This window comes from Saccopteryx leptura, chromosome 3 (assembly GCF_036850995.1).
Source record: "Saccopteryx leptura isolate mSacLep1 chromosome 3, mSacLep1_pri_phased_curated, whole genome shotgun sequence".
Taxonomy (NCBI): Eukaryota; Metazoa; Chordata; class Mammalia; order Chiroptera; family Emballonuridae; genus Saccopteryx; species Saccopteryx leptura.
In genome coordinates this window covers 172,485,531-172,508,419 of record NC_089505.1, presented here as the reverse complement: position 1 = coordinate 172,508,419, position 22,889 = coordinate 172,485,531, and the positions used below count along the sequence as shown (strand labels likewise).

The 22,889-nt window shown below is 39.0% G+C and overlaps 1 protein-coding gene across 2 annotated transcripts in view; it reads right to left on the bottom strand.

Annotated features, from left to right (window-relative positions):
- LOC136400353 (E3 SUMO-protein ligase RanBP2-like) overlaps positions 1-22,889 on the bottom strand; it is an 82,496-nt gene that overhangs the window by 49,866 nt on the left and 9,741 nt on the right. Inside the window, exons 3-17 of one of the 2 annotated variants that reach the window (XM_066376879.1) lie at positions 22,563-22,674; positions 21,930-22,082; positions 17,078-17,308; positions 16,009-16,154; positions 14,177-14,369; positions 9,659-9,746; positions 8,147-8,356; positions 5,494-5,675; positions 5,234-5,409; positions 4,899-5,022; positions 4,127-4,288; positions 3,741-3,878; positions 3,518-3,664; positions 1,892-2,071; positions 1,723-1,806 (exon numbers count right to left, since the gene is read on the bottom strand). In XM_066376879.1, coding sequence (XP_066232976.1) covers positions 1,723-1,806; positions 1,892-2,071; positions 3,518-3,664; positions 3,741-3,878; positions 4,127-4,288; positions 4,899-5,022; positions 5,234-5,409; positions 5,494-5,675; positions 8,147-8,356; positions 9,659-9,746; positions 14,177-14,369; positions 16,009-16,154; positions 17,078-17,308; positions 21,930-22,082; positions 22,563-22,674 — 2,326 coding nt within the window. The remainder of the gene's footprint in view (positions 1-1,722; positions 1,807-1,891; positions 2,072-3,517; positions 3,665-3,740; positions 3,879-4,126; positions 4,289-4,898; positions 5,023-5,233; positions 5,410-5,493; positions 5,676-8,146; positions 8,357-9,658; positions 9,747-14,176; positions 14,370-16,008; positions 16,155-17,077; positions 17,309-21,929; positions 22,083-22,562; positions 22,675-22,889) is intronic. The other variant, XM_066376880.1, reaches the window with a different exon arrangement.

The window sequence follows — 22,889 nt, the reverse complement described above, 5'->3', positions numbered from 1 at the left end:
CATCCATATATAAGAAACTAATGTCATCAAAAGGAAAATTTCATTGATCACTACTGCTATCCAGACCATAGTTTTGAACATGCAGTTAGTGCTATAACCATAATTTTAAAAATTCAAACAACTGGCCCTGGCCGGTTGGCTCAGTGGTAGAGCGTCAGCCTGGCGTGCAGAAGTCCCGGGTTTGATTCCTGGCCAGGGCACACAGGAGAAGAGCCCATCTGCTTCTCCACCCCTCCCCCTCTCCTTCCTCTCTGTCTCTCTCTTCCCCTCCCGCAGCTGAGGCTCCATTGGAGCAAAGATGGCCCAGGCGCTGGGGGTGGCTCCTTGACCTCTACCCCAGGCGCTCGAGTGGCTCTGGTCGCAAAAGAGAGGCATCCCCCCTGGTGGGCGTGCCGGGTGGATCCCGGTCGGGCGCATGCAGGAGTCTGTCTGACTGTCTCTTCCCGTTTCCAGCTTCAGAAAAAAATAAATAAATAAATAAGAAAATTCAAACAACTAGAAAATGTGCCGAGAACTACTTTCAACAATTCTTACTTTACAGATGAGAAGCCAGACAGAAAGAAAGGTAAGAAAATGCCTGGCCTAAGATGGTTAATTAGTGGCAGTGAGCACTACAGCCCAGCTTTTTAGGCACATGAACTTAATGTTCTACTATCCTTCTACAAATATACTGCTCACAAAAATTAGAGGATATTGCAAAATGAAGTGATAAAATATCCCCTAATTTTTGTGAGCAGTGTACAATGTTGCGTGCTCGAAACCTACATGGGAAGTCAAGACTGTATGTAATACCACACCAGGCCACAATTACACAAAATTGACATAAAAACCTTTGTGCGCCTGGCCTGTGGTGGCGCAGTGGCTAAAGCATCGACCTGGAAATGCTGAGGTCACCGGTTTGAAACCCTGGGCTTGTCTGGTCAAGGCACATATGGGAGTTGATGCTTCCAGCACCTCCCCCTGTTCTCTCTCTCTCTTTCTCTCCCTCCCTCCTCTCTCTCTAATAAAAATGGATAAATAAAATCTTAAAAAAAACACACAAATATTTGTGCTTGTTCATAGCTTGTTCCCCTCCCAACTGCATGTTTAATGCCAACACGCTACTGACAGCACTGTGATGATCACACAAGTTAGATTTCCCTGATGTAACTTTACAAGTATGACTTAGTTCTTCCTCAATCAGCACGAAACCATCTGTACTTCCAATTCCAAAAGTTACTTTGAGACTTATAGTTAAATCATCTGCATATAACTAAGATAAGATCTTGTACATATAACTATGTCCTTACATAATTAAGTTAAACTCATGCGAAGGTATCACACAAAGATGCTTTCTGAAGTTAAGACAACCTGTCAATTCCATTCCTATCTACAAATTTGACACACATGACCACAGTCAGTCTGAGAAATGAATTCTCAGACCAAGGTACAGCTTTTTCACTAGTTTAATTCAATCACTTGGAGACCTCCTCTATGCCAATAACAGCACTATGTTTGGGATAAAATAGTCTACCATTGAAGTATTCACATCTGGTGGAGGATGCAGACATAAGTTATTTCAAAAATATCATAACTATTACTTTGGAGCTATGTAAAACATAATAGTATGACTCTACAGTAGAATGGCAAAAAGACATTTTTAACAGCTTTAGAATGGAGAGGTGGTCAGGAAAGGAATATCAGAATGAAGGAAGCACAGGATAGAAAAAGTAAGTGATTTACCTTAATAGCCTCTACTTGTTGGCAGATCATTTTTAGTAAAGAATTCTGATCTTCTGCCCACTGAGGTGGTGCTTTGGGAGAATACTATAAAATAACAAAAAAACATATTTACAACATTTACAAAAGAAGCATATTCCACAACAGAAAGAGCCGTTTTTTTCCCACTTACCTTGTAACTTTTACTTGGTGACAGAGAATACTTGGTGGGAGAAGGTGTAGAATGTTTCATTTCTGAATCTGCATTACGCAAAGAACCATTTTTATAGAGAGGACCTCCCTCACTATAGTCATCAAGCTCCTGCATGACTGAGTTAAACATCTCTTTTACAGACTCCAGCGGCACAGGCAACTAAAAATAAAGGCATGATTCAAGGACCTTATATAGTAAAAAGATCAAAGTAAAAATTATTATAAAAATATAAGGTATTTTACTAATTTGTTCATTTTCCCACTTTTGTGTAACAAGCATTTTATACTTTAATAACAGACATGAAACTGTTTATGTAACCTAAAGTTCTCTAACTCTAAAGTCTATGCTGTTTCTATTTTACTGTTAGCCATAATAATAGCAAAAGAATGTTAAGTTGGGAAACTTTTCAATGTGAGCAAAATATGTTCTCACTGACTTTGAATGGAGAGAAAAAGAGATGTCAGAATGCACCAGACAACATAAATCCCAATCTGAGAGCAGCAATACAAATTAATTGACAAATATTTGTAAAAATTGAATATAACTGAAGTTAATACCATCACAACAGTCTCAAACTGCTGAGAACTGGAGAAAAGATAGTCCACAGGAGATGATAAAGACGAAACGGAATGCTCTGATGTTATCGGCCACCTACCGCTAGTTTCAACAAAATGTTTAGCCTGACCAGGCAGTGGTCCAGTGGATAGAGCAACAGACTGGGATGCAGAGAACCCAGATTTGAAGCCCAAGGTAGATGGCTTGAGAAAGGGGTCACTAGCTCTGCTGTAGCTCCCCCTCCCCAGGTCAAGGCACATATGAAAAAGCAATCAATGAACAACTAAGGTGTAACAACAAAGAATTGATGCTTCTCATCTCTCTCCTTTCTGTCTGTCTTTCCCTATCTGCCCCCACACTTAAAAAAAGTTTGTCAAACTCATTAAGAACTAGTCTTAGGTAGCAATACATTGCTAAGATAACAAATCTAAGTGTCTTGCCTTATAAATGTTTTCTAATTCCCCCAAAAGTATTTTTTTAACAGTATGAAACTAGATTCTCTATTTTTTAAAAAGCAACATCAAAGCTAAGACAAAGTAATGCTAATTAAATACGTATTTAAATACTCACACCTTCTGTGCATTATGAGGAACTACTGAGCATTTTTTAAATTACACAGCAAAATATAAAATCATGGCTGAAACACTTATCACCCAATTGACACTAATAAGAACACAAAACAGCCTGACCAGGCGGTGGCGCAGTGGATAGAGCATCTGATTGGGATGCGGAGGACCCAGGTTCAAGACTCCGAGGTCACCAGCTTGAGTGCGGGCTCATTTGGATTGAGCAAAAAGCTCACCAGCTTGGACCCAAGGTCGCTAGCTCGAGCAAGGGGTCACTTGGTCTGCTGAAGGCCCACGGTCAAGGCACATATGAGAAAGCAATCAATGAACAACTAAGGTGTTGCAACAAAAAACTGATGATTGATGCTTCTCATCTCTCTCCGTTCCTGTCTGTCTGCCCCTATCTATCCCTCTCTCTGACTCTCTCTCTCTGTCCCTGTAAAAAAACAAAAACAAAAAAAACTCCACAAGACATATAGCTTACTTTTCTGACTACTGAGAGATCTGAATCACTGTCATCCAGAATCTTTATTAGGTAGTCCCTGGTCTTTCTCAGGTAATTTTTGCATTCTTCTTGTTCTTCAGGAGAAAGGGCATCATTTTCAACATCTTCTGCTTTTCTGTGAAAAATCTATATAAAGAATGCTTTTAGCAAATAATTAGGTTTAAAAAGAAAACAAAAAAGAACTTCAAGTACATCTACTTACCAGGGCAAGATTCCAATAAGAAACAACATTTTTTATAGATTCAAAAGCAGTCATAGCATCTTCTATATTTCCATTCACAGCATCTAATATGGCAAATGTTATGTGTGCTTCTTCTTCATATTCACAGATTTCAGAGGCCTGAACACATTTAGTAACTGTTAGTCACATGGCCTCAACCCAGGACATCAAACCCAAACAATGTCCCAAAGATTTTATATGATCTAATGAGATTAGCATTTCAGTACCCTTTTGTGCCATATTTTAATTGTAACAGCTAGTACATTAAAAAACAAGACTACCATTAAACAGACAAGTAATTTAAGTATTCTTTGCTTATCTACTGGAAATCCACACCCCAGTTAATTAAATAAGTGACCCTTCATTACCTGGATGTCTGCACTATGAAAGTGTTTAAACAGAGGGTCAACAGGCTCAGGAACACTGCTCTTTTTTTTTATTATCTTGAATAATGGTAAAACCGTCTTCCAATAATGAACACTTCTGCCTATGTATTCCCGTTGATCATAAAAAGAATTAAGACTACTGCCCTAAAATAGAAAGTTAGAAGTATACAAGCTAAGGAACAGATAATCAGATCTAAAAATTCATTTATAAATAGCCTGCACAACTGATTTAATTTCAAATCAAGGCAAAAAAGATTCCCAAGTCACATGATCAAATCTCCAAATACTCGAATAAATAACCATTGATGACACTAACCTAATGAGGCTGCCCAGAGCTGTCACTTTTATAGCCGAAGTCTGCCACTGTGTCACAGTTTGGTCAAAGAGCTAAATATCTACACCTAATTTTGCCACAGAACAGACCTCAAAAATTAAGATGACCTATAATGCCCTTACCTAAAGAGCTTCTTACTCCTGAATGTTGGAAAAATATCAAGCTAGACAATACTTATACCTTAATTATTATTAAGTAATAATATTAACAGCTAATAGTTATGTAACATTTACCATGCCCAGTACTGTTATAAGTGCTTATATATTAACTATATTAACTATTATGTGGCAAGATAAAAAAAATACACTTCACCAGGATGAATAAGCAGTTCCTGTTTTAGAACTAAATGACTTCAAACAAAAGACTTTTTAAAACAATAAGATAATGTTTTTAAAAATACTTATACTTTAATAAACTCACCATTTTCTGAAGATATTTTGCCCAATGTACAAGCAGAGCAGGTTGAAGGCCATGTTTTTCCTGGCCCCTTAGAGTATTTATGTCACGTTGAACTAGAAGTCGTAATTTTGCTGAGGTTCCAGGGCTAAAAACAGTTTTATTTAATAAAACTGATTGATAAACATGCATTCCAACATGTGTTTATTCATCACACAATAATTATATGCCTAGGCAATAAGTTTTTTTGATTTTTTTTGTTTTGTTTTTTTTTAGGCAATAAGTTTTTAAGTTAAATAAGTTTTTAAATAAAAAATCTACTCGGTGAGTTAAAGGAATATTTTTGTTTTACTACTTACATTGCTTTTCTGTGAATTAGATTACAAACTGCATCCCACCAAGATTTCTGTCTCTCTGTACAAAGTTGTTTACACACAGGAAGTGGCAAGCATAGTGGCTGATAGAAGTTGTACTGAGAACTGCATTTTTCCTTCAATTGTAAGTGGCTGGTATATATTACTCCAAGTAGAAATACCTGTTTTATTTAAAGAAATACCAACTTGTTAGAAAAAATTAAACAAAACTCAAAATACTAAATTTGCTAAAAATCTTTGCTTACTTCGAGATCTAAAATACATATTGACTCAGGTGCATTTGTTTCAAGTCTTGAGGTTTCTTGGGGCAAATGATGAAAAAGCTGTTTTAGCCATTTTCGAATTGCAGGTAAGGTAGGTAACAAATTCCACTGTAAGCCAAGCCAGGTAAGGTGCTGAAGGCTACCATTATGCGCTCGAATGGCACCTGAAATTAAGGGAAAAAAGTGGCTCTGAAAACGTTTTCTGTGCCATAACTTTTGCCAGTAACTAACTCATATTAAATGTATCTTAATTTTCTCTATCAGAGCTGAAGGAAAATCTATGATAATCTAAGTCTCATTTTTATTAAAGGTGTTCACACTTTAGGAATTTTTTAAATAGTTGGAGACAGCTCAAGTCCACCTGAGAAAAATAAAGTAACTCACAAGAACTCAATAAAACAAAAATCTGACAAGAGCAAAATAAAAAACAGCCACCCACTAAGAAATCTTTAAATAGTGGATTTTCCTTTCACTAGAGTCATTAAAACAATGGGACAGCCCTGGCCGGTTGGCTCAGCGGTAGAGCGTCGGCCTAGCGTGCAGAGGACCCGGGTTCGATTCCCAGCCAGGGCACACAGGAGAAGCGCCCATTTGCTTCTCCACCCCTCCGCCGCGCTTTCCTCTCTGTCTCTCTCTTCCCCTCCCGCAGCCAAGGCTCCATTGGAGCAAAGATGGCCCGGGCGCTGGGGATGGCTCTGTGGCCTCTGCCTCAGGCGCTAGAGTGGCTCTGGTTGCAACATGGCGACGCCCAGGATGGGCAGATTATCGCCCCCTGGTGGGCAGAGCATAGCCCCTGGTGGGCGTGCCGGGTGGATCCCGGTCGGGCGCATGCGGGAGTCTGTCTGACTGTCTCTCCCCGTTTCCAGCTTCAGAAAAATGAAAAAAAAAAAAAAAAAAAAGAAAAAAACAATGGGACACCAGTACATTAATCTATTAGAATGGTAAAGAGAATTTGTCTTCTAGAAGACATTCAGTACTAAGAAAGTTATGAGTTTCTGGAGCATAGAGAGGTACAGCCTTTCCGGTAAGATGGCAATTTGCTAAGTGACTTAAACATGTTCCTCAACTTTGTCCTAGTAACTGTTTTTGGAAATCTATTGAAAGATTTGAAATGGAGACATTTTACATTAAAGTTTTCAACACAGTATTATTTTAATAGTGAAAAAACAGGAAATAACTTGAACATCCAACAATAAAAAGCAGCAAGCAAACTAATTCATGAAAATAGATATTATACTGCTAGTAAAAGTGATAGTTACAGCCTGATGGCACAGTGGATAAAGCATCAGATGGGAATGCAGAGGACCCAGGTTCTACACTCCAAAGTCGCCAGCTTGAGCACAGGCTCATCCAGCTCGAAGGCGGGCTCACCAGCTTGAGCACAGGATCACTGGGATCATAGACATGACCTCATGGTCGCTCACTTGAGCTCAAGGTCGCTGGCTTGAGCAAGGAATCACTAGCTCTGCTATAGCCCCCTGGTCAAGGCACATATGAAAAAGCAACCAATGAACTAAGGAGCCACAACAAAGAACTGATGCTTCTCATCTCTCTCCTTCCTGTCTGTCTGTCCCTATCTGTCCCTCTCTCTGTCTCTATCACACACACAAAAAAGTGATATTTACAGAGACACACACAATAAGAAAGAATTCCTGAAAGGAGACAAATTATACGTACAGTATAAACAAAACATATGCCACCACTCCCAAATATCAATTTTTTTTTCTTCCAAATATCAATTTCTTATACCACAACCAACCCTCCCTGCAAAACAACCTGAAAGGAATACAGGAAAATCTTAAGTCATTACTTCTGGATATTAAGGTTATGGACAATTCATTTCTTTCAGCTTTTCTTTACAAATATATAAAAGGATTAAGATGCAGGCACTGGCCGGTTGGCTCAATGGCAGAGCGTCAGCATAGCATATGGATGTCCTGGGTTTAATTCCCAGTCACAACACACAGGAGAAGTGTCCACTTGCTTCTCTACCTATCCCCCTCTCATTTCTCTCTCTCCCTCTGTCTCCTGCAGCCATGGCTCAACTGAAGTGAGTTGGCCCTGGGTGCTGAGAATTGTTCCGTGGCCTCCACCTCAGGCGCTAAGAAGAGCTCAGTTGTGGAGCAACAAAGCAACACCCCAGAAGGGCAGAGCATCACCCTCTAGTGGGCTTGCAGGGTGGTTCCTAGTCAGGGTGCATGCAGAAGTCTGTCTCTGCCTCCCCTCCTCTCACTGAAAAAAGGAGGGGGAAAAAAGGAGGATTGTAAAATATTTGCCCTGGCTAGTTCATTCAGTGGAGAGAGCACTGGCCCAGCATGTGGACATCCTGGGTTCAATCCCCAGTCAGGGCATACATGAGAAGTGACCATCTGCTTCTCTCCCCATTCTCTCCCTCTTCCTTCTTGCAGCCAGTAGCGCGACTGGTTCACGTGGTGGCCCCAGGCACTGAGGGTAACTTGGTTAGTCTGAGCGTTGGCTTGGTTGAGGACAGCTTGGTTGATTCAAGCATTGACCCCAGATAGGGGTTACAGGGTGGATCCTAGTTGGGGCATATACAGCAGTCTGTCTCACTAGCTCCACTCCTCTTAAAAAAAGGAAAAAAAAAGATGCAAAATATATTGAGATAAAAACTTACCAACATCATATCTAGCCAAATCATCAGGTTCTGGTGCTTGCACATCAATGTTTCCAATATCATCGGTACCAAGGAAAGAGCTATCCTTAGGAAACTGACTAGAAAACAGAGCATCATACAATGCCGACTGCCCACTTTTATTGGCAAAGGATTCTACAACCTCTTTTAAAAAATCTTGCTTGTCACAACTTAAGTTTAGCAGCATGTGCCCTGAAAAACAAATTACTTGCATCATTAAAAACACATACATTAAGAAAATCATATCTTTTAATAGTTTTCTTTATATACCCTAAGGGGAAATAACATAAGAACCTCAGACATACCATCCAACCCAATAACCACATCTGGACAATAAAAGGGATGCTTATGAAAAAAATCAATATAAATTACAGGTTTAATAGCATCACTGTCTACATGCTAGAGTAAAAGGAAAGAAAAAGATAGAAATGTGTGAGAAAAATACCAAAAATATTTACATTTTAAATGAAAAAGTATGGGATTTATAGTGGGCATTGGAACAGGGCCAAGCTCAAATTCTCTAATCTGATCCACTCATTTCTAATCCTGGCTGGGCAGAATTCTCCTTTAAAAAGCTTTTAAAATATATTGATTTCCAGGCCCTACACCCAGAGAGATTCTGATTCCATAGGTTTGGGGTGAGTAATCTTTTTCAGAAACACTTCTTGAAGTTCTAGGACATGCTACAACATGGATGAACCCTGAAATACCATTTAAAGTGAAAGTGAGTCACAAAAGACCACATATTGTATGATTCAATGTATATAAAATGTCCACATAGAAATGTTCATAAATGAACACACAATACCGTGTACAGAGATGTGCTCTAGAATTCAGCACCTGAAACCTATATAATTATGTTGACCAGTGTCACCCCAATAAATTCTATCTAAAAATATAAATGCTCATAAAGAGACAGAAAATCAGTAACCTAAGACTAGAAGGTTTGGGGGAAATTTTTCAGGGCATGACTGCTAATGGATTTGAGGTTTCTTTATGAGGTGATGAAAATGTTTGTGGTAAAGGTTGCACAACTCTGTGAAGACACTAGAAATAACTAAAATGTATACTTCCAATAGGTAAATTATATAGTATGTTAATTTTATCTCAAAGTGTTTATAAAAATATATACTCTGTGGTAATTTTGCTGGTCAGTCAGTTTTGGTTACCACCAGACTATCATTCCTCCAAAAGTTTACAGAAATAAGCCCAGAAATGCCCAAATCAAAGACATTAAAACACAGTTCAGTCTCTCTCTTTTTTCCTCTCCTGCAGGCATGGCTCAATTGGCTTAAGTGAGTTGGCCCCAGGTACTGAAGATGGCTCTGTGGCCTCCATGTCAGGTTCTGAACAACAAAGCAACGCCCCAAATGGGCAGAGCATCTCCCTGAAGGGAGTGTGCCAGGTGGATCCTGGTCAGAGAACATACAGGAGTCTGACTCTGCCTCCCCTCCCCTCAAAAAAAAAAAAAAAAAAGTTATACGTCACTATTACCTGATTGGCTCAGACGATCATAGGCCATTGTTTCCAGTAGATTTTGTCCACCTTCTCCTTTTATTAATTTAATCTTTGGTCTTGGAACCTAGTAATTTTATAATCAGATTTTTTTATTTAGTGATACCCATATTTCTAATAGTAAGATGGTCCTTTTGATTACATTATGCTTTTTGATGATGGCTAAACAGTTAACCATACAATGGTTAAACTGAGTTGGAAAACTGCAAAAAAACTAGGAACCAAGCAATTTAAATACTCTACAAAAGACGCCTGCAGCCTGACCAGTGGTGGCACAGTGGACAAATCGTCAACCTGGAATGCTGAGATCACCAGTTTGAAACCCTGGGCTTGCCTAGTCAAGGCACATATGGGAGTTGATCCTTCCTTTTCCTCCTTCACTTCTCTCTCTCTCTGTCTCCCTCTCTCTTTCCCCCCTCTCTAAAATGAATAAAACAAAATTTTAAAAAAAGCACTTCTGAAAAATTACTTTCTACTAGGGAATGTCACACTGAACAGCACATTTGCTCAAGCGTGGATAATATGGGATAAATAGGAACAACCCAGAGAGTAAAAGGACTCCAAACCATATCCTATGAAGAGCTGAAAAAATGATGAAAAATACAATGGTGAAAAAATAACAAAAACAAAACACAGTATGGTGCCTTCAGATATTAAGAAAATTACCTTGCAAAAGAAGTTATACTTTTTTTAATAGCATCAGAAGAAAAAACAACACTAAAGAGTAACAGCTTGAAAAACATTTACTCCATATAAGAAAGCACCAAGAACCAAAGTATCCAAAATGCAAAGGGCTATCTTGAAATGTAGTGAATGTCCATCACTGAACATGTTCAGTCACAGACAATGACCACTTACTGAAGATATCCTACAAGTAACCATGTTTAGCTGGGGTAACTGCTGCTCATTTCCAGTGACTTTTGTAATTAGTAGTGGGAGTACAATTTGGTATACACCTGTGATATCAGAATTTTGGCAATAACTCTAAAAGTTATGAATGCATAGATACACTTTGATCCTGCAATTCTTCTTTCAGAAGTGTAGGCTAGCCATAAATTTTCACATGTTAAATGGTACAGTTTACTATAGAATTATTTCAAGTAGCAAAAAGGCAAAAGTAATTTAAAATAAAATCTTGGTTTTAGGGCACTGGTTTAAACTCCTGCCAAAACTATACTATATCCATAGAATGAAATGACACGCAACCATCAAAACAAATGAGGCCTGACCAAGCAGCAGCACAGTGGATAGAGCGTTGAACTGGGATGCAGAGGACCCAGGTTCAAATCCCCAGGGTCTCTGGCTTGAGTGCGGGCTCACCAGCTTGATCACGGGGTCGCTGGTTTGAGCTTGGAATCTTAAATATAACCCCATGGTCGTTGACATGAGCCCAAGGTAGTTGGCTTGAGCAAGGGGTCACAAGCTGTGCTGTAATGCCCCAGTCAAGGCACATATGAGAAGCAATCAATGAACAACTAAGGTGCCACAACCAAGAACTGATGCTTCTCATCTCTCTCCTCCCTCCTGAATGTCTGTCCCTATTTGTCCCTCTCCGTCTTTCTCTCAGGGAAAAACAACAAAAAATGAAGATGCTGTATCATGCTATGCTTTCCAAACTGATATGGAAGTATCACCAAGATATATTTCATAAACAATATATAAAATATTTTTATCTGTATTTTTTAAGGGGTGCAGGTGAGGGTGCATGTGTGTATATTTTGTCTGTGCATAAATTTTCTTGAACTCACCATAAATTTATAATTTTAGTTCTTTTATTTTTCAGAGACAGCGAGAGTCAGAGAGAGGGATACACAGGGTCAGACAGACGGAAACGGAGAAAGATGAGAAGCATCAATCATCAGTTTTTCATTGCGACATCTTAGTTGTTCACTGACTGCTTTCTCATGTGCCTTGACCGTGGGCCTTCAGCAGACCAAGTAACCTCTTGCTCAAGTCAACGACCTTGGGTCCAAGCTGGTGAGCTTTTTGCTCACACCAGATGAGCCCTCGCTCAAACTGTTGATCTCAGGGTCTCGAACCTGGGTCTCCCGCATCCCAGTCCGACATTCTATCTACTTTGCCACTGCCTGGTCAGGCAATTTTAGTTCTTTAATAAAAGATTTCAAGAGAGACTGAGCTTAGCTGAAATGCAGACACACTTCCTGGAACCTCAGCTCTCCTATGATCAACAGTCTGAAAACCCTGCCATTAAAGTTATCCTAACATGATTCCAAGAGGACCCCTATCTCAGCCCACACATTCTCTTATATGATGTCCGTCCACACACTTCCCTTATATGCTTATAATCACTAGATTATTTAGCTTTACAACATATGATAATGTAAAATCCAAGTATCTAAGAAGCTGTATTACATATCCATTCAGCAGGAAAAAGTGGTTGATAAAAAGAAAGAGATGAGGTAAATGTCTATGTGCTGAAATGGAACAACAGAAAAACAGAGAAAAAGTATGGTTTTCAACAGGAGATAAAGCACATCTCCACTGAGGCAACAGTTTTTAAAGGCAGAGAAAGGGTGTCTTTTTTTTTTTTTTTTGCTATGAGAAAGGGTGACTTATATGTTTGTCTATGCAGAAAATATTCTCAATACTCAATAAACTGTTCACAGTGGTTGTCTTCTAAGAAAGAAGACCCGAGTGAATGGGCTGATTGTGTATTAAACTTTAAAAAATACATAGTTAAAAACTTTAATAGATGTTAGTTCCCATTAAAAACAGGAAAACTGTCAACTACTTGAGAATCTATAGAAATATTAATAATCCTAAGAAATTTTTAGTGCTTATGTAAATTAGCCAACTTCATTAACTTCATTCATTTTCATTATAAATATATTCCTTATGAACTTAAATGCATCTGCAGAGGAAACAGTAGCACTTAAACACCATGGGATAATAAACATCAACAGTGACTCTTTAAAGATCTCTATCACATGATCTACAAGGAGAGGCTTCCTTTAATAGTCACTCAGTAGTGAACCCTCCTGCTTTCCCTCAAACAAAAGACACCTGCTAAATCTAATAATTTTGATAAGCTGAGTTCAATGCAATTTTTTGGGCATACTGTTGATTTCAGAATTAATGCAAACTCACACAAGAAAACACTAAAATTAAAAACAAGGTTTGGGCCCTGGCAGGTTGGCTCAGCGGTAGAGCGTCGGCCTAGCGTGCGGAGGACCCGGGTTCGATTCCCGGCCAGGGCACACAGGAGAAGCGCCCATTTGCTTCTCCACCCCTCCGCTGCGCTTTCCTCTCTTCCCCTCCCGCAGCCAAGGCTCCATTGGAGCAAAGATGGCCCGGGCGCTGGGGATGGCTCTGTGGCCTCTGCCTCAGGCGCTAGAGTGGCTCTGGTCGCAACATGGCGACGCCCAGGATGGGCAGAGCATCGCCCCCTGGTGGGCAGAGCGTCAACCCATGGTGGGCGTGCCGGGTGGATCCCGGTCCGGCGCATGCGGGAGTCTGTCTGACTGTCTCTCCCTGTTTCCAGTTTCAGAAAAATGAAAAACAGACAAACAAAAAAAAACAACAAGGTTTGGGCCTAACCAGGCGGTGGCGCAATGGACAGAGTGTCGGACTGGGATGCAGAGGTCCCAGGTTCGAGACCCCGAGGTCACCAGCTTGAGCGCGGGCTCATCTGGTTTGAGCAAAAGCTCACCAGCTGGGACCCAAGGTCGCTGGCTTGAGGAAGGGGTTACTCGGGCTGCTGAAGGCCCGCGGTCAAGGCACATATGAGAAAGCAATCAATGAACAACTAAGGTGTCGCAACGAAAAACTGATGACTAATCTTTCTCATCTCTCTCCGTTCCTGTCTGTCCTATCTATCCATCTCTCTGACTCTGTCTCTGTAAAAATAAATAAATAAATAAATAATTTAAAATAAAAAAAAACAAAAAAAAAAAAACAAGGTTTGGGAAGAGATAATATCCAGCATCTCATCAAAATAATGGTTACCATTTTGATATATTTCCTTCGTGTCATATTCTATAGATAAAGCAAAGTTTTATTTCCAAAGATAAATGAATATACTGCTATATATTATAATGTACTCAGTGTAACACACACGTTTTTTTCAATTAACATGTTAAATGCCTATGGTAAACACATTCTATTGTCATGGTTTACATAATCACACCCCAAAATTTAAAATTTTTGTCCATGTTACGCATATCATTTTTAATTAAGCTGTATCCATATTTGATATTATTTCCTTATTAATGATTCCTAAAAATGACACAGTAAAAAAATCAAGCTCTTCAAACTTATCTCCCAGTAAGTTACAGCAACACAGACTGCCAACAGGAAGCCACCAATGCACCTGTTTCACCAGCCTCACCAGTGCCTTAAATCCTTTTATTCACCAAATTAACTACTTCGAATTTAATTCTACTGATTAATATATTCATTATATAAGAGGACTCATTTCCGTGTGAAATACAAGCCTTAGTAAAATGTCAAATGCACCCAAAACTGGAAAAGGTTTACCTGAAATGCTATGAGATAGCACAATGCAGCCAGCTCCGAGAGAGCTCGCCACTGTGTATCACTGTGCTGACCCATCTTCAAAAGCAGAGAACCAGCATGCATGTAAAAATGTCCTTTTATTTCTAAGAAAATAGCTGAGAGTTCATCATTTCCACCCACACAAGATTTCACAGACTGAAGAGCACTGTCAAAACTGTAACATTAAAATATTAAACAAGCATAAAATCTCTTGCATTGTGAATAATCATGGTTTCATTATTTAACTCAAAATTATTTCAAGCTTCATCTTCCATATTCAAACTCCTAATAATACATTCTCTTTTATAAATTATGAATCATCTAGTACTTATTTTCATTCCACATACACACTGTACTGTGAGCTTACCCTCTAGAATGTCTTATTACAAAACAGTTCAAGCCCTTCAGTCATGGAAAAGATTCCAATCAAATAACATTACTGATTATAGTATATGTTTCATAATATGCCAGAATAAAACTAGAAAACTATTTTCTACTTTCTTCTCAATATGGTTTTATTATTTAATTCAAAGTTGTAATTTCTCAAGTTAGACATGCCTTATTCAAATTACAAATAAGTAATTGATATATCTTACCATATAGATAACTAAAATTAAATACACTATTCCTATCATTTGTAATCTATGTACTAATTAGTGCTTCTAAATCTAAACGGTCCTCAGAATCTTCATTTTGTAACAAAAGCAACTGCAAATAATAAAAATGTGAAACATGATTTTAAAGTAGATTATAATAAGAAATCTGATCAATAGGTATTTCCTCAGGTGAGTTCCAGGGACCCTTAGAGGTTCGCAAGACCCCTGCAGAGAATCCATAAAGTTAAAATTATTTTTATAGTATTACTAAGAAACTATTTGTCATTTTTATCCACATTTCTCATGTAAGCAAAAATTTCTGAGTAAATAAGCCATACAAAAGAAAACTACCTACCCCCTACACTCCAGTGAGAAGAGTTTCTTTCCACATGCAAGATGGGGAAAAATAATTTCATTGCAAATAAACAGTCTCAACTAGGGATTGGCAACCTTTTTCTATAAAGGGCCACATACTAATTTGACTTTGCAGGCATATAATCGGTCACAACTGCTCAAGTTCACCACTGTAGTACAAGCAGCCATAAACAATATATAACAAAGAGGCATGGCTGTATTCCAGTGAAACTTTAACTACAAAATCAAGCAGTGAGCCATATCTGGCCCACAAACCCTGGTCAAACCCTGCTCTAAACTAACACTATTATGTAAATTCAAGTGACTATTTTTGTTCAATGGCACTTATTTTAAGAAAAGAGATACTGGTCCTCAAAATCAAACTTTAGGACAACAGAAAAATCATACATTATATTTTAGTTATCTTGTTTCTAAGCTAAAACATTGTTTTCTGAAATATTAGTCATGTTAACTGCTTATATTAGAACATCTGGCAAATGAAGTTTATTTTCTCATTTTTCTCTCAAGATTGTATTATTTTTGGAAATAAAATATAAAATAGTACTTAAAATATTCACTTTCAGGCTTGACTCTTTATTAAGCATGTCAAAACTAAACAATAAGAATAATTTAATTGAACCCAATTATACCATTCTCTAAAAATCAAAGTCATATAAAACCAATTATCACAACACAAGAAGATTTCTTCTAAGTGGTCCATTGTATTAACTATTACCCATGAGTACAACATAAAAAAAAAAAGTGATAAATATGTCTAATGTGATAAATATGTCTAGACCAATGAACTGAATTATTACAAAAATGAAACCTATAATTTACAGTACTCTCCTAAAGTCCACATACCTTTTGAATAATTCTCTGCTTTCTTGCATGTCTCTAGTGGAGAGTGTAAGCAGCATAAGGTTAGCATAGGCCAGAAGTAAGTCTTTATTGGTTGCTTGCCAGTTACTTTTATCTAACTCCAAACACTGTAAAGATTCCAGATATTCCTATTTCATAGAAAGACATTAAGTTACAAAATTTATCAAGTGTTATAAAATTTATCAGTTTAGGCCCTGGCCGGTTGGCTCAGTGGTAGAACGTCGGCCTGGTGTGCAGGAGTCCCGGGTACGATTCCTGGCCAGGGCACACTGGAGAAGCGCCCATCTGCTTCTGCACCCCCCCCCTCCTTCCTCTCTGTCTCTCTCTTCCCCTCCCGGAGCCAAGGCTCCACTGGAGCAGTTTGCCCGGGCGCTGAGGATGGCTCTGTGGCCTCTGCCTCAGGCGCTAGAATGGCTCTGAATAATTTAATTGAACCCAATTATACTGGGGTGCAGAGCGACACCCCCTGGTGGGCATGCCGGGTGGATCCCGGTCCGGCGCATGGGGGAGTCTGTCTGTCTGACCGCCTCCCCGTTTCCAGCTTTGGAAAAATACAAAAAAAACAACAAACAAACAAACAAAAATTTATCAGTTCATGTCTACAAATTTCTTTACCCTTCCTAGTAATTGTAAAATTGTTATTTTTACATCAGCCCATAAAAACAACCAATTTTATTTCTCCAAACTACCAATTATAAATTAAAATCACTCTAAACCCCTGGCCCAATAATTCAGTTGGTTAGAGCGTTGTCTCAACCTGCCAAAGTTGTGGATTAAATCCCTGGTCAGGGCACATATAAGAATCAAGAAATACATAAATAAATGGAACAAAAAAATCAATGTTTCTCCTTTCCTCCCTCTCTCTAAAGAAAAATAAAAAAAATAATACAAATTATAAATAAAAAAACTGAAGTCATCCTAGTAAAAATTTCATTTCATAGTTGCTGTACATAGATAAAATTTAAGTCTGGGGGGACTGCTTAAATATGATATACGGGACATATGGTAATTACCTATATAGAAGTGTAGAGACCCAACAGTTTTCACCTACCTTAAGGGTCTGTACAACACATGAGTTCCATTCTAAACTTGAATGCAAAGCTATGTTTCTCTCTGCCTCATGACAGTGGGCCACCGCATCCTTCAGTCTCTTATGTGAGCGATAGAGCTCTACCAGTCGAACATTCACATAGACATCATCAGGTCTTGCATAAAGTTCTGACTGAATCAAGTCAAAAAGTTTATTCCAGTCATCTTCACTTTTACAATCTAAAAGCTGTTCCTATTAAAAAAAAAAAATTGTTAATTTAGAAAAACATCATGCAGCCCGACCAGGCAGTGGCGCAGTGGATAGAGCAGGGTAGTCAACCTTTTTATACCTACCGCCCACTTTTATATCTCTGTTAGTAGTAAAATTTTCTAACCGCCCACCAGTTCCACCGTAATGGTGATTTCTTTTTTTTTTTTTTTTACAGAGACAGAGAGAGGGACAGACAGGGACAGACAGACATGAGAAGCATCAATCATCAGTTTTTCATTGCGACACCTTAGTTGTTCATTGATTGCTTTCTCTTATGTGCCTTGACCGTGGGCCTTCAGCAGACTGAGTAACCCCTTGCTCAAGCTAGCGACCTTGGGTCCAAGCTGGTGAGCTTTGCTCAAACCAAATGAGCCCGTGCTCAAGCTGGTGACCTCAGGGTCTCGAACCGGGTCCTCCGCATCCCAGTCTGACGCTCTATCCACTGTGCCACCGCCTGCTCAGGCAGTAATGGTGATTTCTAACATAGAGAGGTCACTTTACTTTATAAAATTTATAAACCAGAGTTACAGCAAGTTAAAGCATATAGTAATAATAATTACCTACCAAGTACTTTATGTAGGATTTTCGCTAAGTTTAGCAGAATATTTATAAAAATTTCTTTATAAAATAACTTACAATAGTTAAATCTATCTATTTATTTATACTTTGGTTGCTCCACTACAGTCCACCATGAAAGCTGGAAAGCACACAAGTGGGCGATAGGGACCAGGTTGACTACCACTGGGATAGAGCATCGGACTGGGATGTGGAGGACCCAGGTTCGAGACCTCGAGGTCACCAGCTTGAGCGCAGGCTCATCTGGTTTGAGCAAAGCTCACCAGCTTGGACCCAAGGTCACTGGCTTAAGCAAGGGGTTACTCAGTCTACTACAGCCCCACGGTCAAGGCACATATGAGAAAGCAATCAATGAACAACTAAGGTGTCGCAACGAAAAACTGATAATTGATGCTTCTCATCTCTCTCTGTTCCTGTCTGTCTGTCCCTATCTATCCCTCTCTCTCTGACTCTCTCTCTCTGTGAAAAAAAAAAAAGAAAAAAGAAAGAAAAACACCAGTGCAATTTTAAACACATCATGGTGCCTATCAGCACCATTCCTCTGTACCTAGCTCTGGTACATTACCAAAGATACTGTACTGCATACTTCATTACCCCCTTCAGAGTTGAACCTAACTTTAAGAAATTTATGTGTAAACATCTAGAATTATATAAGCAGTGGTTGCCCATATCACCTCAGAGACTGGCAAGACTTCTACTCTACATCCTTGGACACCCAGTCATCACCATAAGACTAGGCCTCCCATCAATCCTCATACCAGCATTCTTATCCTCAAACCGTTCTGGATCTTTCTAAATCTGACTCAATCCCTTACCCACTATGCTTCTACACTGGAGCTCCTACTGTTTCACTATTTTCTCAGTGTCTTCATCCTGTGGTCTTAACTGAATGGAGTATAACTTGAGATAGCCCCACGGTTATCGCTGCCATGGTAGCTTTTTCTCTGCTAACATACATACAAGTAGAGGAAGTGGGGTTTATGACCTACTCATTCTCAATGCCATTTCTTATCTCCCCACATTTGTTTATAACCTTACTCTCTAAAATACATACTATCCAGATACTCCATCCATTCCTCCTCATTAGCAACTGGAATAGAACAGTCTTCCTTCATCCTTAACTGTCAGTGGTACTACCAACGGATTCAAAGACATACAAGGGGTCCTCGCTGGTTTGCTCAGTGGACAGAGTATTGGCCCAGCATGTGGATGTCCCAGGTCCAATCCCCAGTCAGAGCACACATGAGAAGCGACCATCTACTTCTCTTCCCTTCCCTCATCCCCTTCTCTCTCTCTTCCCCTTTCAAATAGCTCAACTGACTTGAGCATCAGCCCCAGATGTGGGTTGTTGGGTAGATCCCAGTTGGAGCACATGCGAGGAGTCTATCTCCCCTTCTCACACTTAAAAAAAAAAAAAGCCCTGGCCGGTTGGCTCAGTGGTAGAGCGTCGTTGGCCTGGCGTGCAGAAGTCCCGGGTTCAATTCCCGGCCAGGGCACACAGGAGAAGCGCCCATCTGCTTCTCCACCCTTCCCCCTCTCCTTCCTCTCTGTCTCTCTCTTCCCCTCCCGCAGCCGAGGCTCCATTGGAGCAAAGATGGCCCAGGAGCTGGGGATGGCTCCTTGCCCTCTGCCCCAGGCGCTAGAGTGGCTCTGGTAGCAAAAGAGAGACGCCCCAGAGGGGCAGAGCGTAGCCCCCTGGTGGGCATGCCGGGTGGATCCCGGTCGGGCGCATGCGGGAGTCTGTCTGACTGTCTCTCCCCGTTTCCAGCTTCAGAAAAAAAAAAAAAAAAAGCACCTAACTTTTGTCATACTGCAAGAAAAACATAACCCCGTACTATAATTATGTATGTTCCTTAATGTCACTGTCACCAAATGGACTGAACTGCAATGGCAGTAAGGGATTACGTTTGAGGCTTAACACAAAGATAGTAAAATAACCTGTACACTTACACCTAACATTTTAGATTAATATTTAAAACCCAGCTGCTCCTAAGTGAATATAAAAACAATGTTACTCGTATTTATCTCTAGAGATTTTAAAAGTACTTAGATTTTAAATTCTGTACATAATTGTTCATTTAGATTTGTAATAGCCAAAACAGAAAATAACCAATATATATCCCTCAAAAGTAAATGCTTAAACTGTAGAACACATACATACCACAAAATACTACTGAGTAATAAAGGAAATAAACTGTAAGTACACACACCTTAGATGGATCTCAAGGGCATTACGCTGGATGCAAAAAGCAACCTCACGTAAGGCTGAAATTAAAAACTTATAAAATAGAGAACAAATTAGCAGTTGCCAGAGCTTAAGGATGACAGGAAGGAGGGAACAGATATTACTATCACAGAGGGTTGCAAGAGGGAGAGCTTTGTGATGATGGAATTGGGCTGTATCTTGGACTGCAGTGGTAGTTACACGAAGCTATACATATAATGAAATTATAAAGAACTATACATACACATTGTACCAATGTCCAATTTCTGGTTTTGATACTGTACTATATTTACACAAGATGTACCCACTCAGTAAAATTGGATGAGTAATACACAGGACTCCTCTGTACAATCTTTGCAACTCCCTGTGAAAAACCTGTAATTATCTCAAAATAAAATTTTAAAATTCTATCAGAAACATGTAAAATGGGGATAGAAAGTAGTTTAAAACAATAAACATTTAGGCTCTGGCCAGATGGCTCAGTGGTAGAGCATCAGCCCAGTGTGTGGAAGTCCCGGGTTCGAATCCCAGCCAGGGCACACAGGAGAAGCACCCATTTGCTTCTCCAGCCTTCCCCCTCTCCTTTCTCTCACTCTCTTTCCCTCCTGTAGCCATGGCTTGGTTGGAAAGAGCTGGCCATTGCTGATGATAGCTCCATGGCCTCTGCCTCCAGCACTAAGAGCTTGGTTGCTAAGCAACAGAGCAACACCCCAGATGAGCATAGCATCACCCACTAGTGGGTTTGCCTGTGGATCCTGGTCAGGGCGCATGCCGGAGGCTGTCTGTGCCTCCCTTCCTCTCACTTAATTAAAAAAAAAAAAGAAAAATTTTTGTCTCCTATTTTTTTACAAACATAATTTTGACATTTTATTAATTTAACACAATAATTTGATATACTCTATGTATATACTGCATAACGATTTACAGTAAGTTTAGTTAACGACATCACCTCACAGAATTACAAATTACTTTTCCTCGCGATGAAAAGTCTTAAGCTCTCTCCCCTTATCAACTTTCAAATATACACTGCAGTATTGTCAACCAGTCACCACGATGTACATGACATCCCCAGAATTAACGTTTCCCCCATGCATAGGACGCACCCTTTTTAGAAAAATTTGGGGTCTAAAAACTGGATGCATCCTATATAGTGGTTATAGATATTTTGCTTGCATTCCCTGCTTTTCCTCGCTTGGTTTTTTTTTTTCATCATTTTTTTTTTAATTTATTTATTTTTAGAGAGAAGAGAGAGACAGAAAGAGAAGGGGGAGGAGCTGGAAGCATCAACTCCCATATGTGCCTTGACCAGGCAAGCCCAGGGCTTTGAACCGGCAACCTCAGCATTTCCAGGTTGACGCTTTACCCACTGCGCCACCACAGGTCAGGCTTTCCTTGCTTGTTTTTACGCTCATTTTTGAAGACTGATTCGTCATCAGACACAGATGAGGACAAGCTAATGGATGGGAGTTTTGACAGTGATGAGAAGTTGTATGAATTTTATGATGAGTAAAACTGAGTTCAATAACTTTATGCAATACATATTTTTCCCCAAATTTCAGGCCCCAAAATTAAGGTGCATCTTATACATGGGAGTATCTTACACATGGGGAAATATGATATCTTATAACTGGAAGTCTGTACCTTCTGACCACCTTCACCCATTACCCAACAACTTCCCACGGACACACACACTGGTTTAATAAGTTTGCCACTGAAAAGTCATTTAAACTCCAAATATTAGAAATGGCTGTGTCTTAAATTTTCCCCAACTGTTTTTATTGTATTTTATGTTCAGTTTTTTACCTTTAGTTTATAAACTGCAGGACTTCCTGGGAAAAGTTTAGCTGCTCTTTCAACCCAATATTTTGCTCTTCCATCAGTAATATCACTTTTACAAAGCAATTCTGCAATCTTCAACACAAGATCTTTTTGTGTTGGGTTTAATTCCACTGAACGCTGATATAAAGAAATAAATACTAAATTAGTAAGATTCCTAAAGTACATACACTCATACATAAACATGAAAAACTCTATTCCTAAATGATAAAATACTATTTCAAAGTTGTTAAAAAATTAAAGTGTCTTAAAAATATTTTTGAAGATGAATTAAATGAAAGTTTTGTTTTTATTAGGTAAATGCCAGGAAGGAGAAAAAAAAAAACCACACACTTAAGAATAGCATTTCTGACCATATTAGACTTCAGATTTATAGGTGTTATTCTTCTTTTAAAAGTGCTAATGCCTTAAAATATATAGTGTACCTTGGGCCAAATAATTTAAATCATTTCCAAGCTATGTCACTTAATAGTACTGTGATATGAATACCTGTTTTCATGACATCCATAATATGTACAATATTTGAATTATTATATAAATTACTTTGGGCATCGTGTGTTTGGCTACACAAAGCATAAATTTTACTCTTATACAGTTTACCTTGTAACATTCGACAGCTTTGTCTATGTTTTCCTCCACTTCATAAAGAAGACCGAGAAACCTGTGAGCTTTGGGATCCCTTTCTTGCACATTAATATATGTAGATATGTATCTGTTTGAAATCAATAATATAAAATAGGTAATCTTTAAATAATCACACTCAGAACTATATTTAAATAACTGAAGAGTACATCTTACACCAAAGCAACCACTCAATTTATATTTTATTCTAATTATTGACTACCACTATTTAAACTAGATATGCAGACAACTAAAAGTACCCATAGAAACAAATGGATAAAACTTAAACATAAACACACATACAAA